The sequence below is a fragment of the Rhinopithecus roxellana genome, chromosome 10 (assembly GCF_007565055.1).
Source record: "Rhinopithecus roxellana isolate Shanxi Qingling chromosome 10, ASM756505v1, whole genome shotgun sequence".
Classification (NCBI taxonomy): Eukaryota; Metazoa; Chordata; class Mammalia; order Primates; family Cercopithecidae; genus Rhinopithecus; species Rhinopithecus roxellana.
Genome location: NC_044558.1, coordinates 44,599,824 through 44,617,233, shown reverse-complemented (window position 1 = coordinate 44,617,233; position 17,410 = coordinate 44,599,824). Strand labels below are relative to the sequence as shown.

At 37.6% G+C, this 17,410-nt stretch overlaps 1 protein-coding gene across 3 annotated transcripts in view; it reads left to right on the top strand.

Moving 5' to 3' along the window:
• The window catches only part of IRAK3 (interleukin 1 receptor associated kinase 3), a 59,902-nt gene that overhangs the window by 23,421 nt on the left and 19,071 nt on the right, over positions 1 to 17,410 (top strand). For all 3 annotated transcript variants that reach the window (XM_010379978.2, XM_010379987.2, XM_030938718.1), the window contains 3 exons: positions 4,904 to 4,968; positions 13,782 to 13,896; positions 15,364 to 15,482. In XM_010379978.2, coding sequence (XP_010378280.2) covers positions 4,904 to 4,968; positions 13,782 to 13,896; positions 15,364 to 15,482 — 299 coding nt within the window. The remainder of the gene's footprint in view (positions 1 to 4,903; positions 4,969 to 13,781; positions 13,897 to 15,363; positions 15,483 to 17,410) is intronic.

Sequence of the window (17,410 nt, the reverse complement as noted above, 5' to 3'; positions counted from 1 at the left end):
GGGAATTCCAGGATCAAGCTCAGGAGTCAGTCAGATATAGGTCCACACACAAACACAGAAGAGCTGCTCTTCATTTTCTTCATAGCTGGTCAACAATAAGTACACATTTACTAAACTCTTATATGGACTGGGTGCTGAGCATGTCGAGATGAGTAAGGCATAGTTCTGTCCTCAAGGAGCTCACAGTCTCTCTGGGGAAATAGCCAGGTAAACAAAAGATTAAACTGTTGTGAAAGAGGTACTTCAGCAGAGAATTGTACAAAAGATCACAGGAGCACATAAAAGATAACAACTCTTGCTGCCATAAAAAAAGAATGAGTTCATGTCCTTTGCAGGGACACAGATGAAGCTGGAAACCATCATCCTTAGAAACTAACACAAGAACAGAAAACCAAACGCTGCATGTTCTCACTTATAAGTGGGAGTTGAACAATAAGAACACATGAACACAGAGGGGAGAGGAACATCACACACCCAGGGGGTTGGGGAAAATGGGAGGAAGAGCATTAGGACAAATACCTAATGCATGCAGGGCTTAAAACCGAGATGATGGGTTGATGGGTGCAGCAAACCACCATGGCACATGTATACCTATGTCACAAACCTGCATGTTCAGCACATGTATCCAGAACTTAAAGTAAGATTAAAAAAGAAAAAAAAAAAAAGGAGAAGAGGTTTAATGGACTCACAGTTTCACATGGCTGGGGAGGCCTCAGTATCATGGCAGAAGGTGAAAGTCACGTCTTACGATGGCAGACAAGAGAGAACTTGTGCAGGGAAACTCCCGTTTTTAAAACCATCAGATCTTGTGAGACTTATTCACTGTCACGAGAACAGCACTGGAAAGGCCCACCCCATGATTCAATTAACTCCCACTGAGTCCCTCCCACAACATGCGGGAATTGTGGGAGCTACAATTCAAGATGAATTTGGGTGGGGACACAGCAAAACCATATCAGAAGTCTATCTGAAAAGGTTACATACCATATGATTCCAAATATATGACACTTTGGAAAAGGAAGAACAATTGAGACAGTACAAAAATGATTTCTGGGTGTTTGGTAAGGGGTAGATGAATAGGCAGAGCACAGATGATTTTTAGGGCAGTGAAATTATTCTGATACTATAATGGTGGATACATATTATCATGTATTTGTCAAAACCCATAGAATATACCACACTAAGAGTGAACCCTAGTGTAAACTATGGTGATAATATGTCAACGTAGGTTCATTGATTTTAACAAATGTACCTCACTGGTGTGAGATGTTAATAATTGGGAAGCTGTGTGCATGTGTGTGGGAACGCCTTACTTTCCTCTCAATTTTTTCTAAATCTAAATCTGCTCTAAAAAATAAAGTCTACTAATTAAAAAAAAAAAAAAAAAAAAGATAGCAACTCTCTCCACCCAGAGGGGGGATGTATCTGGCACCCAGAAGAGTATCTGGCCAAAGTAACCACTCAATAAACAGTTCTCAAAAACAAATGGAAAAACCTTCCAGCTGGATTTTGAAGGATGAGTAGAATTTTGGCAGGCAGTGAAGGAGGGGAAGTACATTCTGAGTGGAACAAATAGCAGTTGCAGGGGCCTGGAGGCGTATGTATGAAAATGTAGATCTTACTCATGAATTCATTCAGCACAGTGGACCGGCCGTAGGGAAGATAGTGAGAAGAGGATGCTGGAAAGATATTAAGTCTGTGGGGTCTGTGTCCCCACCCAAATTCATCTTGAATTGTAGCTCCCACAATTCCCACATGTTGTGGGAGGGGCTCAGTGGGAGGTAACTGAATCTTGGGGGTGGGTCTTTCCAGTGCTGTTCTTGTGACAGTGAATAAGTCTCACAAGATCTTTTAAGTAGGAGAGTGAAAGACTTAGATTTGTGTTGTTAAAATATGACTTTGATTCTAGGTTAGATAGTAGATTGGAAGTTGTCAGAAGAATTGGGGGAAAGATGGCAAGAGCTAGACTGGAGGCAGGCTGGGCGTGGTGGCTCACGCCTGTGATCCCAGCACTTTGGGAGGCTGAGGTGGGTAGATCACTTGAGGTCAGGAGTTCGAGACCAGACTGGCCAACATGGTGAAACCCTGTCTCTACCAAGAAATCAAAAAAAAAAAAAAAAAAAAAAAAAAAATAGCTGGGTGTGGTGGTGCCTGCCTGTAGTTCCAGCTACTCGGGAGGCTGAGGTGAGAGGATTGCTTGAACGCAGAAGGCGGAGGTTGCAGTGAGCCAAGATCACACCACTGCATTTCAGTCTGGGCAACAGAGTAAGACCTTGTCAAAAACAAAACAAAACAAAAAACAAAACAAAACCCACAGACTGGAGGCAGAAAGACCTGGTGGAGGGATATTTCAGATGTGCAAACCAAGAAATGGACAGGGTGTAAACCAGTGTTCCCAGCCCTGAGTATATATTAGAATTATCTCGGGAGCTTTTAAAAAAAAAAATAAGCCTTTTAAAAAAATGAGCTTTTAAGAAAATGAGCCTTTAAAAAATGAGCTTTTAAAAAAATGGTAGGCACCAGTGTTTTTTAAAAGGTCCCAAGGTGGTTCACATGTGTTGCCACTGTTGAGAGCTAATGCTGTTAGTCTGGGCAAAGTCAGTGAGGATGCAGAGGAGAAAGTATGTCTAAGAGATGAGGTGAAGTGGACCACATCTGATTAGCTGTTGGATAGGACTGGGGAAGTGGGAAGAAGGAGGGTTTCACAGTGATTCCTGGTTTGCAACGTGCATTACAGAACCTTTTAAAAAATTATTTCCCTAATTTCTCCATTTCTCCAAATTGCATTTAGTACTACTTAATCGTACATAGACATCTCAGAATTCCTGACAAGATGCTAAAGAAACAACCAACTGGCACAACCGTTCAACAAATAGAATATGGTCGCTCTAGAGGTGGCCAAGCTAAAGCCTGTTTCTTAGTGCCAATGTGTCCCTGGCCCCAATTCGTACACTCTCTTATAGTTGAGACTCGGGACCCCATCCCCAAAGGGTCTGTCCAGTCTACTTTCCTGTTCTTTCTGCAGCTGCCACCAAATCACACTCCCTTTTGGGAGTTTTCTTTCCATGAGTCTGAATGGGACATCATTGCCTCTAGAACCCCTTCCCTTTCTTTCTTAAAGACAGGTGTTATTTCCTGGATTGTCTCTGACCCCTCCAGTGTGGTTTGGGTGACACTCCTATGTTTAGCAACAGCATCAAAGCATTACATTATTCACCCACCTCTCTCAAAGGACTAGGCAGCTTTCTTTGAAGAGCTCTTATTTGTCTTTGTATTTTAGTGCCTTATTACAGGGCCTGGCCCATAGCAGTTGCTCAGTAAATGTTTGCTGGATAAATTGAATGAAGCATACATACCTTTTTCAAGAATTTAGTTGCTAGTTGTTACGAGTAAAAATACCTGAGATTACCAAGGTGTATACAAAGTCTTACTGTCTCTACATACATTTTAACTTTCTCTTAAGATGGTTCATGGGAGTATGGCTGGACTTCACCCTTCTGCTTTTATCTCTGCCCCCTATTTTAACCCAACACTCGTGTGCACGCGCGTGCACACACACACACACACACTTATCAGGAAAAAATGAGAACATTTAATGAAGCCTTAGCCACAGAACATTGTTAAAGAAATGCAGTTTTGTGACATTGTTTATTACCAATTACTTTTCTTAGGGGGACTGAGGTGGGAAATTGTGCTAGAAGTGTTAGATCTGTGCTTCTCTAACTTTAATTACCTGGGAATCATCTTACAATGCAGATTCTGATTCAGCAGATCTGACAGGAGCCCTGGATTTGCCATTTCTCAGCAGCTCCTAGTGAAGCTGAGGTTTTTTGGTCATAGACCACATTTCAAGCAACAGGGTGTTAGAGTGCTACATTAGCATAAACAAAAAAACCAACTTCTTCATTTTTCAAACTAGAAAACTATGACCTTAGGGAGGTTGAGTGACTGACAAAGAGTCACAAAGAGCAAGTGTTAGTGACAGGTGGAAAATCCAACCCATCTGGCTCCCAGGACAATGGTCTCGTAAAATGTAAATTCTGATAAAATGGTCCTTGAAAATGATTTTTTAGCCTGATTTATTGTTTCTGACCTCCTGGTTCAACTTGGAAAACAGTTTCCAAAATTCCTGTTGAATTTCTCTCCCTTTATTCCTGAAGGCAGAGCTCCAAAACTCCACCTTCTCTAGCAATTTGCAAATGATAGAACGTTACAAGTGGTGAGACCTAGGAGCATACTTTTTTTTTGGTAGAAGTTGGAAACCTGAGATCCAGAGACATGCAATGACCTAAGATATATGAAGGCATCAAGAACAGTGCCAGGGACAGAGTAGGTACTCAGTACAATATTATTAAACTCATTAAAATATTCATGTGTCAGGCTCTGGGCTATCTTCTAAAGCTTCTTGGAAGTAAAGAGTTATATTTTTATTTGTTTAGTAAGCCCATCTTTTCAAAATGCAAAGGTAAACTTGAACTGACATATCCAAATAACCCAAGTCATAAACACCAAATTAGTGAAATTTCACAGCAGAATAGAAATAACACAAATTAGATTCTTTGTAAGATCAAGTGGGGGAGGTTCTAGCTGTCATGGGATTGTCTTTGAATACATAGAATGTTTTTGAATTTATGTAAATGTGTGCAAAATATGATGAAAGAGTTTAGCAAGGCAATACATTGCATGAAAAACTTTTAATTCAAGAACACTCATTCTAGATCTCTTTTGGGGCTAATGGATTTTTGAAAACCTAGTAAAAGCTAAAGATTATTTCCCCAGAAAAGTGTTCATATGCATTTACACCAAAAAGTTCATCTAATTTAGGGAGACTATAGACCCTGGGTTAAGAATCCTAGAAACAGATCCTTTTCTTAATTTTGTTCTTGTCTTTCTGTATATGTAGGAGAAAAAAATGCAATGTAAGAAGCATTGGAAGAGGTTTTTATCTGAGCTTGAAGTCTTACTACTGTGAGTATGTTTTCTGTGGAATTTCCTCCTCTTTGTGCCTGGGTTTCATCTCTGTTCATTTTTTATTTTACAGCACAGAGCTTGGCGTGATATGTAATACATTTGATTTGGATGTTAGAACTTTGGATAAATTTTGACATGTGCTTTAGTATATTCCTTAAAGTACATTTTAAAATAGATCATTTACATAATTCCCTTGAACATATTTTAACAGGAAACTGTCACAAGGAAGTGGGTTAAATCATATGTGACTAACGTGGCTGAATAGTAACTCTTAGAACATTAGAATGGTCTATATTTCACCATTTCCTCCTTCCTTATAGACATTCCAGTCTATAAGCTGTTTCATCAGTATAACTCTATTCAGGAAGAGAGTTTTAGACAAAGAAATCAAGAGATTTTGATGTACATATTATTTTTCGGGAATTTACTCCTGAGTCTGAGCGTCCTTGGAGACAAATTGAAATGACTTCATTTTCATATATATATTCATATCTGCAGCCGTGCAGCCTTCCTCATTGAAAGCCTCTAACCCTATAGAGTTCACTTGTCACTCTTTACAAATAGGAAACTTTCTTTTCGATATTTTTTTAACCAAGATGTGACATTGGGAGGCAGAGAGGAAGGTGAAGAGAGAAGGCATTATACTGAATCCATTTTCTTTTAGACTGAAGACCAGAAATCAGAGTAGTAGAGGAAAATCATCAAAGCTTACATATCACTTAGTCAATAAAAAATGAAATCCAAAATTGTAATAGTAAAAAGTTTTTACATGTGATTGTTTTATTTATTTGCTTATGAAAGTAAGGTTCAAACATTGCAAAATTTCAAAAATGCAAAAGGATAGACCAAGAAAAGATTTTCTCCCACCATTATCATCCAGTCACCCAGCTGATCTTTCCAAGGCAACAGTATTACCAGTTCCTTATATATATTTCCAGAGATATTTTGTGTGTAGGCAAATATGTATTTTGTTTTCTTATTTTTCTCCTTTAACACAGCGGTGACATGAACACATTGTTCACATTGCTTATTTTCATATTCTATTATATTCTGTACTATAGTTTAAGTAACCATTCCCCTGTTGATGGTTTCTTAGATTTGTTCTAATATTTTATTATATGAAAATAATGCTGCAACAAGAAAACCTTGTATTTATGTTATTTCGTACTTATTTGAGTATATCTGTAAAATAAATTCTCATCAAATGATGGTATTAAATGGTTACGTGCATTTTATCATAACAAATTGTCCTCCAATATAAGTTATACCAATTTACTTTCAAAGAAGTCATATATGAGTGCCTGGTTTTCCATTGTTGCCAACCTGGTATTTATTCTTACCTCTTAATTTTTGCCAATCTGTTAGGTGAAAATAGTTTATCAGTGTAGCTTTTGAAAAAATATTTATTGACAAATAAAAATTGTATATATTAATGTGTACAGTGTGATGATTTGATATACAGTATGTACACACTGTCTAATGATTACCACAATCAAATTAATTAATACATCTATCACCACCCATGCTGTACTTTAGATCCTCAGAATGTGTTCATTGTACAATGGAAAGGTTGTCTGCTTTGACCAACATCTCTCTATTTTTCCCAACCCCCAGCCCTTGGTAACTATTTTTCTACTCTCTGCTTCTCTATGTTTGACTTTTTTAGCTTCCACATGTAAGTGAGATCATGCAGTATTTGTCTTCTGTGTCTGGCTTATTTCACTTAGCATAATGTCTTCCAGGTTCATCTATGTTGTTGAAAATGGCAGGATTTTCTTCTTTTTATGGCTGAATAATATTCCATTTTTGTGTGTGTGTATGTGTGTTGTGTGTATCACACTTTCTTTATTGTTTATCCATTCATCTATCAATGGACATTTAAGTTGTGTCTATGTCTTGGTTACTGTGAATAATGCTGCATTAAACATGAGAGCACAGATATCTCTTTGAGATACTGATTTTATTTCTTTCTTTTTTTTTTTTTTTTTGAGACGGAGTCTCGCTCTGTTGCCCAGGCTGGAATGCAGTGGCCGGATCTCAGCTCACTGCAAGCTCCCGCCTCCCGGGTTTACGCCATTCTCCTGCCTCAGCCTCCCAAGTAGCTGGGACTACAGGCGCCCGCCAACTCGCCCAGCTAGTTTTTTGTATTTTTAGTAGAGACGGGGTTTCGCCGTGTTAGCTAGGTTGGTCTCGATCTCCTGACCTCGCGATCCACCCGTCTCGGCCTCCCAAAGTGCTGGGATTACAGGCTGGAGCCACCGCGCCCGGCCTGATTTTATTTCTTTTACATACATACCCTGATATGGTTTGGCTCTGTGTCACCACCCAAATCTCATCGTGAATATACTCCCATAATTCCCATGTGTTGTGGGAGGGACCTAGTGGGAGATAATTGAGTCAGGGGAGCAGTTTCTCCCATACTGTTTTTGTGATAGTGAATAAGTCTCACAAGATCTGATGGTTTTAAAAAGGGGAGTTTCCCTGCACATGCTCTGTTCTTTTGTCTGCCGCCATGTGAGATGTGCTTTTTACCTTCCACCATGATTGTGGGGCATCCTCAACCATATGGAACTGTAAGCCCATTCAATCTCTTTCTTTTGTAAATTGCCAGGTCTCGGGTATGTCTTTATTAGCAGCATGAAAACGGACTAATACATATGCAGAAGTGAGATTGTTGGATCTTATGGCAGTTGTATTTTTAGTTTTTTAAGGAACCTCCATTATGGCTGTACCACTTTATATTCCAACCAACAGCATACAAGGACTTCTTTTTCTCCATACCCTTGGCAACTTTTCGATAATAGCCATCCTAACAAGTGTGAGGTGATATCTCATTGTGGTTTTGATTTGCATTTTTCTGATGATTAGTGATGTTGAGCATATTTTCATATACCTGTTAGTCATTGGTATGTCTTCTTTGAAAAACTATCTCTTTGGGTCATTTACCCATTTTTATCAGGTTATTTGCTTTTTTGCTATTGAGTTGTATGAATTCCTCACTATTTTGTATCTTAACACCTTATTAGATATATGGTTTGCAAATATTTGCTGCCATTCCATAGGTTTCCTTTTCATTTTGTTGATTGTTTCCTTTGCTGTGCAGAAGCTTTTTAGTTTGATATAGTTCTACTTGATTATTTTTGCTTTTGTCACCTATGCTTTTGGTGTCATAGCCAAAAAATAATTGCCAAGACCAATGTTAAGGAAAAGTTTCTCTATGTTTTCTTCCAGATTTGTATGGTTTCAGATCTTACATTTAAATATTTAATCCATTTTGAGATAATTTTTGTATATGGTGAGTAAGACAAAGTTCTAGTTTTATTATTTTGTATGTGGGTATTCAGTTTTCCCAACACCATTTATTGAAGATAATTTTCTTTTTCTGTTGTATATACTTGGTGCCCTTTTCAAAGATTAGTTGATGATGTATATGTAGGTTTATTTCTGTTGTTTTTTTTTTTTTAAATTCTATTCCATTGGTCAATGAGTCTGTTTTTATGCCAGTGCTATATTGTTTTTATTACTATAGCTCTGTAATATAGTTTAAAATCAGGAAGTGAATGCCTCTGGCTTTGTTCTTCTTTCTTAAACTCATACTGTTTGGGGTCTTTTGTGGTTCTATATAAATGTTAGCATTCTTCTTCTATTTTTTGAAAAATGTCATTGGAATTTTGATAGAAATTGCATTGAATGTGTAGCTCACTTTGAGTAGTATGGACATTTTAACAATATTAATTTCAATTCATGTATGTAATGCATCTTTCCATTTATTTGTGTCTTCTTCAGTTTCTTTCATCAGTGTCTTATAGTTGTTAACGCACAGAATTTTCACCTCCTTGGTTAAATTTATTCCTAAGAGTTTTATTCTTTTTAATGCTGTTGTAAATAGGATCAATTTCTTTAATTTCCTTTTCAGATTGTTCATTGTTAGCATATATACACATAGTTAATTTTTATACATTGATTTTGTATTATGCAACTTTTCTGAATTTATTAGTTTTAACAGTTTTTTGGTGGAGTCTTTTGGGTTTTCATCATGTCATCTGCAGACAGAGCCAATTAACTTCCACCTTTCCAATCAGGATGCCTTTTATTTCTTTTTCTTACCTAATTGCTCTGGTTAGGACTTCCAGCTTTATGTTGAATAGAAATGGAAAGTATGAGCACCCTTATCTTTTTCCTGAACTTAGAGGAAAAGCATTCAGCTTTTCACTGTTAGGTATGATGTTAACTGTGGGTTTGTCATATATGGCATTTATTATGTTGAGATACTTTCCTTCTACACCTAATTTGTTGAGAGGTTCCATCATGAAAGGATGTTGAATTTTATCAAATGCCTTTGCATTTGTTGAGATGGTTTTGTGATTTTTATTTTTCAGTGTGTTAATATGGTGTATCATTTATAGATCTGCACATGTTGAACCATTCTTTCTTCTCAGGGATAAGTCCTGTTTGACTATGGTATTTCATCCTATTAATGTTCTGTTGAAGACTGGGAACAATGGCTCATGCCTGTAATCCCAGCACTTTGGGAGGCCAGGGAAGGTGGATCACATGAGGTCAGGAGTTCAAGACCAGCCTGGCCAACATGATGAAACCCCATCTGTACTAAAAATATAAAAATTAGCCAGGTGTAGTGGCGCACGCTTGCAATCCCAGCTACACAGAAGGCTGAGGCACAAGATTCGCTTGAACCTGGGAGGCAGAGGTTGCAGTGAGCTGAGATCATGGCACTACACTCTAGCCTGGGCAACAAAGCAAGACTCGATTTCCAAAAACAAACAAACAAAGAAACAAACAAACAATATTCTGTTGAATTTAGCTTGCTAGTATTTTGTTGAAGATTTTTGTATCTATGGCCATCAGGGATATTGGCCTACAACTTTTTCTCATTATGTTCTTATCTGGCTTTGATATGAGGGTAATGCTGTCCTAATAAAATAAGATTGACAGTGTTCCCTCCTCTTTAAGTTTTTAAAAGAGTTTGACAAGGATTAGTATTAATTCTTTTTTAAATGCTTGTTAAAATTTTGCCAGAAGCTCTATGGTCCTGGACTTTTCTTTGTTGGAGGTTTTTGATTATTGAATCAATCTCCTTAGTTGTTATTGGTCTGTTTAGGTTTTCTATTTCTTCATGATACAGTCTTGATGGATGGTATGTTTCTAGGAATCCATCTATTTCTTTTACGTTTTCCAGATTGTTGGCATACGATAGTTCATAACAGTCTCTTATGATCCTTTGTGTTTCTGTGGCATCAGTTGTAATGTCTCCTCTTTCATTTATATTTTATTTATTTGAGGCCTCTCAGAAAAAGAAGTCTCATAGTATCAATTTTTCTGAGTGATATTAATAATCCTTTTTTATATTTAAGAGATATATTTTATTTTCTATGAAGTAGCTTATAATATTCCTTACCTATTATTATAAATTAGACTGTTGGTCTTTTTCTTAATGATTTGAAGGAATATTTTATAATTCCTATTAGAAAATCAGCCTATTTTTATGCTATGAGATGCAAATAATTTTTTACCGTACTGTCATTTCATCTTTGCTTATTATAGTGTTGGCATGTAGAAATGGTTTTAATACAGTTAAATTTATCAAGGTTTTCTTTTAGGGATTCTAGATTTTATGTTATAGTTTAAAAGGCCTTTTCCATTGAGAAGTTATATTTAGGTTGGTGTAAAAGTTATTGCAGTTTTGCCATTAAAAGTTATCACGTTTTTTGCCATTAAAAGTAAACATTACTTTTTTTTTTTTTTTTTTTTTGAGACGGAGTCTTGCTCTGTCACCCAGGCTGGAGTGCAGTGGTTCCATTTCAGCTCACTGCAAGCTCTGCCTCCTGGGTTCACACCATTCTTCTGCCTCAGCCTCCCTAGTAGCTGGGCAAAACCGCAATAATTTTTGCAGCAACCTAATAAAATAGTTCTCCCATTTTTTCCAGTACTTTCATGGCTTCATTTTTTACATTTATTTACCTGATCCATTTGTTTATCTGGTGAGGTATTTTCTGTGAACTACAACAACAGCTTGTCTAGGCTTCAAAAATTCTATTGGCATTTTTAATGGAATTTTAATAACTTTATAGATTAATCTGGGGAGATTTACAATTTTATAATGTTGACTATTCCTGGGGTACCATTTTTATTTTGCTAATATTTATTTTGTGTTAGGCCCTATTTCAAGTGCTTTACGTGTGTTAATTCATTAATCCTCATGACCATCCAATGAGATAAATTCTCCTGTTATCCCCATTTTGCAGATGAGGAAACTGAGATACATCCTACCTTTTCTATAAGATCCAAGTTATTTCCTAAATCATCTTCTCAGATGTGACTAAGGCAGATGCAGCTTTCTCTTCTTAGAATGTTCTATCAGAAACAGGATTGGGAGAGAAGTTCCTAAGTAAACAGACAATTTCAATAAACTAAGTGGTAAGATGAGGAAATACGAGCACAGAGGAGGGAATGATAACTTGGGGATGAGCAGCAGAATGGGTTTCTTGATATAAATAATATCTAAGCTGAGACCTGAAGGATGAGGTTTCTTTAGTTTAATATTAATGGAATTACCTTAAACAGAATTGTGAACTCCATAGAATGTGACTTCTGATTCCTTTTTTCCCTCCTTTCTCAAGGGAAGGAGAAAAAGCTAATAATTTTTGAGGACCTGGCTTTTGGCTTAACCTTTTATTTAATTTTCATAAGAACCTTGGAAATAGATGTTTTAATTACTGATTACAGTTAAAGGAACAGGCTCAGAGCAATTAAATAACTTGCCCAAGTTAACACAGCCGTTAAAAAGACCAGAGATTCAATCCCAGGTTAGTTGTTCAAGTCTGTTTACCACACCATGGGGCTTGCATCATTTTGTCTGAACAAGGCACTCAGAATGTTTGCTGAAGTGATTTTAGAAGGTATCAGATCTGCTAACCTTCTGATGTATATAATCTAAAACCCTACTGATTTAAAAATTTGTAGCAAAATGTTGGGTGGCATGGGTCCACAGGTACAAAACCAGCAAACTTTCTCCAAGGTATCTCCACGTTCCATACCTTGGTAACCTCTAAAGTATCCGTTTTTCTGTTTGATCAGTAATACTTAAAAATAAGCACATGGTCTTTTCTCCTCTCTGAGCAAGAGAGTAGAGCACCAGGCCATGGCTGTGTCTATCTGATGTCCACTATCTACTGCCTTCCAGAAGATTTGTCTCTCTGAATTATTTTAAGTTGCAGAAGAACCAACCAGGTATATATGGACTGTTAAATACACTACCTCAATTTCCTTTCAATCCATTGCTTTTCATTTTATAGGTATAGTTGGAATCATAATAGGTGTAGGCATCTTGTATCACAGAAGACTTTGATATATTTAAACATAAAAACTTCTCTGTGTGTGTACATGTATATACACACATACACACACACACACACACACACACACACACACACACACACACATGCTTCCTTCCTTGAAGTAAGAAGAAGAAAAGGAATCAGAACCCCCCTCCTCCACCACATATGCACAATATATATAGGAATGTGTGTGTTTATAGGGAAATTTTGCTACTGCAGAAATGAATAATAGGCTTTTATAAACAGAATATTTTTTACAGATTTATTTTAATATCCCCAAGCCTGCCCAGAACATAGTAGGTATCCCATAAGTAATTTTTGAATTAAACTGAGCTCACAGTATGTGTGAATTTCACATTTTATGTTTCATAGTTGTTACCTGGGCTCATAGTGATAGCACACACAATTGAGGAATAGAGTTTTTGTTAATAAGCTAATAAATGATTATTAGGGGAAAAAAAGCCTGAGAAATGTATACTACACTGACATAGAAATCTGTGATTTAAAATCAGTGATATGTTCTCAACATCAAACATTACTAGTCATATGGATTTAGACAATAATGCAAGCTTTGTGAAGACACTGACGTCTCTTTTCAGCTGTGTAACTGGTATCTAGCACAGTACCTGACATAGTAGTGCTCAATAAGTGGATGAATGAAAATGGTATTTATTCTTATGTTTTGGTGACTTAAACTTATATACTTAAATAAATCAAGCTAACAATTTTAGTTGCACTGTTTTTACTTAATAAGTCATGTTGTCTTTCATATTGATAAAAATAAGTTAATATTGAATAGTGCTATCTTTTGTAAAGTTTCCAATATTACAAATCTTTAAAACTCCTTATTTTTTGAAAATTTCTGCCCTATATTTGGATGTTTTATTTATATTTACGTGGTTACAGTCAATCAAAAACAGTAACTAGTATTTGCTAGAATTTTTTTTTTTTTTTTTTTTTTTTTTTTTTTTTTTTTTTTTTTTTTTTTTTGAGGTGGAGTCTCACTCTTGTCACCCAGGCTGGAATGCAGTGACACGATCTAGGTTCACTGCAACCTCCGCCTCCCGGTTCAAGCAATTCTCCTGGCTCAGCCTTCTGAGTAGCTGGAATAACCAGGTGCTCACCACCATGCCCAGCTAATTTTTGTGTTTTTAGTAGAAATAGGATTTCACCATGTTGGCCAGGCAGGTCTCAAACTCCTGACCTCAAGTGATCTGCCTGCCTCAGCCTCCCAAATTGCTGGGATTACAGGTGTGAGCCACCGCGCCCTGCCGTTAGAACTCTTTAGACCAATTTGGAAAGCAAATCTGTGTCCTGTGCCCAATGTGTCCAGCCAAATTTATATTCTGCTTTAAGCCTATTCTCCATCCCACCTTACTACTCCCACACCAAAGTGTTGTCCGTTTCCTATCTGAATATGCAATTTGATGGCTTTAAAACATCTTTTGTTTCAAGGTTTCACCATCCAAACATACTAGAGTTGGCTGCATATTTTACAGAGACTGAGAAGTTCTGTCTGGTTTATCCATACATGAGAAATGGAACACTTTTTGACAGACTGCAGTGTGTAGTAAGTTCTTTCTATTATTCTGTCTGATCCTCTGACCCCTTGAAGCCCTGGGAGAGCTGCTGAAACCATCTGGGAGAGCTGGGAGGCAAGATGTGTTTGCATGAGGGGAAAGCGAAGGATGGGTTTCCCAAGGAAGCAGTACTTCTTGGATTAATTTCTTACTTTTAGAAGGCCGAGCAAATACTGGAGTTAACGTGTTTTGTGCAACATTTTGGCAACCATATTGGGTTCTTACTCATTATATAGTAAGAACCCAGCAAATCTTTTGGTGACCATGTTATATTATATTTGATTCTGTACCTCCAGTGAGTTGGCATCAACTACTCTTATTCCTTAGATAATTTTAATTTGTATAACTTTATATAAAGTATCCTTCAATACAAAGGATCGCCATAACAGTGACACAGACTCTAAAGAGAAAGAGGCAGCCTGGACAACATAGCCAGATCTCACCTCTACTAAAAAAATGAATAGTCTGGGCACGGTGGCTCATGCCTGTAATACCAGCACTTTGGGAAGGCAAGGTGGGTGGATCACGAGGTCAGGAATTCGGGACCAGCCTGACCAACATGGTGAAACCCCATCTCCATTAAAAATACAAAAATTAGCTGGGCGTGGTAGTGCGCACCTGTAATCCCAGCTACTCAGGAGGCTGAGGCAGGAGAATCGCTTGAACATGGGAGGCAGAGGTTGCAGCGAGCCGAGATTGTGCCATTGCACTCCAGCCTGGAGATTGTGCCATTGCACTCCAGCCTGGGCGACAGAGCAAGACTCTGTCTCAGATAAGTAAGTAAATAAATTGCTGGCCATGGTGGCACATGCCTGTCCCATCTACTTGAGAGGCAGAGGCAGGACAATTGCTTGAGCCCAGGGACATGGAGGCTGTAGTGAGCTATGACTGTGCCACTGTACTCCAGCCTGGGTGACACGGAGTGAGACCTTGTCTCAAAAAAAAAAAAAAAAAAAAAAAAAGAAAGAAAGAAAGAAAAGAGAGAGAGAGAGACAGAGAGAGGGAGAGAGAGAGAAGGAGGTTGAATAAATGCCATGATCCCTCATTAGATGTTTTTGGAGGTTAAGTTTAAAAATTGATTCCAAATAGGTTGTTTCAGTGAGGATGAAAATAAAAGAAGATTGTCTCAATTACTCATACTATTGTACCACAAGTAACTTAAAAACCTTATTTAATGAACTTTTAAGTAGTGTTACCTTACTAGCTATGTTTTGATTAAGCTAATATTAAGAAGTATGGAGTATTTTCATTGTCTATAAAGAGGCCTAGAACTGTCATCAGTAGCAGAAGGAAACCCATCTGGAATTAAAAATAAGTTCTGGAAAACCAAAACGTTGATTCACCCACCTCACCCCACCTTGCTATCTGCTTCTATTCTGGTGTATGTCTGCATAATGAATACATAGGTAGTTTTTATTCAGAAAGTGCAACGAAACCAATTGCTGTTGTCGTTTTAGGGTGACACGGCCCCACTCCCTTGGCACGTTCGAATCAGTATATTAATAGGAATATCCAAAGCCATTCACTACCTGCACAACGTTCAACCATGCTCGGTCATCTGTGGCAGTATATCAAGGTAAATGATTCCAGAGCTTTTGGGTATTCCTGAAAGCTTTTTTTATCCTCACACGTGAGTCATACTTCACACTATTCTCTGCTGTAGTTCTCCTGGTATGTATGTGTGTGTGTTAAGAACTCTCATCTAAGGTATTTAAAAATCCTATATTTTTATTAATGAAAATGTGTCTACCAAATTTAAAAAGCTATATGTATGTTGCCAAAAAGAGGGTTTGCATTATCTTTGGGAATTATTAATGAACAATGTAGGATAGACAATTCTGTGTACAGATGGTCCCAATTTATGATGATTCAACAAAATGATTTTTTTTGACTTTACAATGGCACAAAAGTGATACATGTTAATTAGAAATCATACTTTGAGTATCCCCATACAGTCATTCTGTTTTTCAGTTTCAGTACAGTATTCAATTTATTGTGTGAGGTAGTTAACACTTTGTTATAAACTAACCTTTGCACTAGATGATTTTGCCCAACTGTAGGCTAATATAATTGTTCTGAGCACATTTAACATAGACTAGGCTAAGCTAGGATGTTCAGTAGGTTAGGTGTATTAAATGCATTTTCGACTTACATGAGTTTGTCAGAATGTAACCTTGTAAGTTGAGAAGCATCTGTATTTTAGTAATTATTAATGGCACTTTGTGAAATGAACCTGTCTTTATCTACTTTTTTAAAAAACTGAAGCTTAAAGAAAAATTAAGCAACTTAAATGTGGATTCCTAGCAAGCTGGCAGTAGTAAATAGCGATTAAAATTGTTTGTCCTTGAGTCTCCAGTGTCTTGCTCATCCTACTGAGCCTGCTGTCTCGTAACTTTATGTATTAACCTACGACAAGCTGAGCAGCAACCCGTGTTCATTTTTTGAGACATGAGAAAATTAGAAGCAACATCTCCCACATTTCTTCTTCTAGGCATAAAGAATCATTCACACAGACTAGATACCCCCTGCCGGTGAATTTTTTTCTATTTGCCCTTTATCTTGAACCTGTCCAAAAGTACCTGAATACACCTTTGCTGAATATCAAGGAAGACTGAATTTAAAAGACTGCTGCTGCTTCTGAACCATTTCCCAGTATCTTGAAAAAAAAATTGTAGGATGCTTTTGACTTGGGCAGAAGAGGAGCTGATTACTTACTTGTTTTTCGGATGAAATGAACTCCATAGGAAAAGACTCTAAGTTTTACTTAGTTCTAGAGGGGTGGGATGACCTACCCATAGATGTCTGTGCCTGTTGCAGTGTGGCAATCCAGCAACTGCTAGTGGCTTTGTAGAAACAGCATAAAATTAATGCACACTCATGGGACCTGAATAGAGAGGGACCGTGAGGGTTTTGAGTCAGTGGAGTTATCCATTGGAATTGCTTTCAAAGGGCTGAAGTGGCTGCCCACAACCTAAAACATCCCTCCTCCACTCAGCTTGCAACCAACACTGAGCACACTAAGTGCTCAAATATGTGTTTTACTGAGCAAATAAATATCTGGAATGTTGCTAAACATATTCTTCCTTTGGTCTAAACTTAAAGTAAGTATTAGCTTATTTTAAATCCCCAAGAAGTAATGGATTAATTTTATTAAGTTTCCTTTTGTGTGGCTGAGTTCATCAAATCCTTTCCTGAATGCAGAGTTTGAAGGAGAAAGAAAAGAGAAGGTGTTGGGATTTTGGCTCTTGATGGGAGACGGGGACAGAGAGTCACTAACTGAAGCAAAGGGAGCATCAGGGCAGGGAGGGAGGCAGAGGCAAGCTCTGCCCATGTCCCGTTATTTTTCACAGCTGAAATTGGGTAAGGTGATTTGGATGTGACAGCATCTCTCTCCTGGTATTTGGTGAGAGCACAGGCTTTGGGCCCTCATTTCCACTTTCTCGCTGTTGGTCCGTGTCTTCAGGCAGGTTCCCAGGAAGTGGGCTCAGAAGCACAGATTTACCT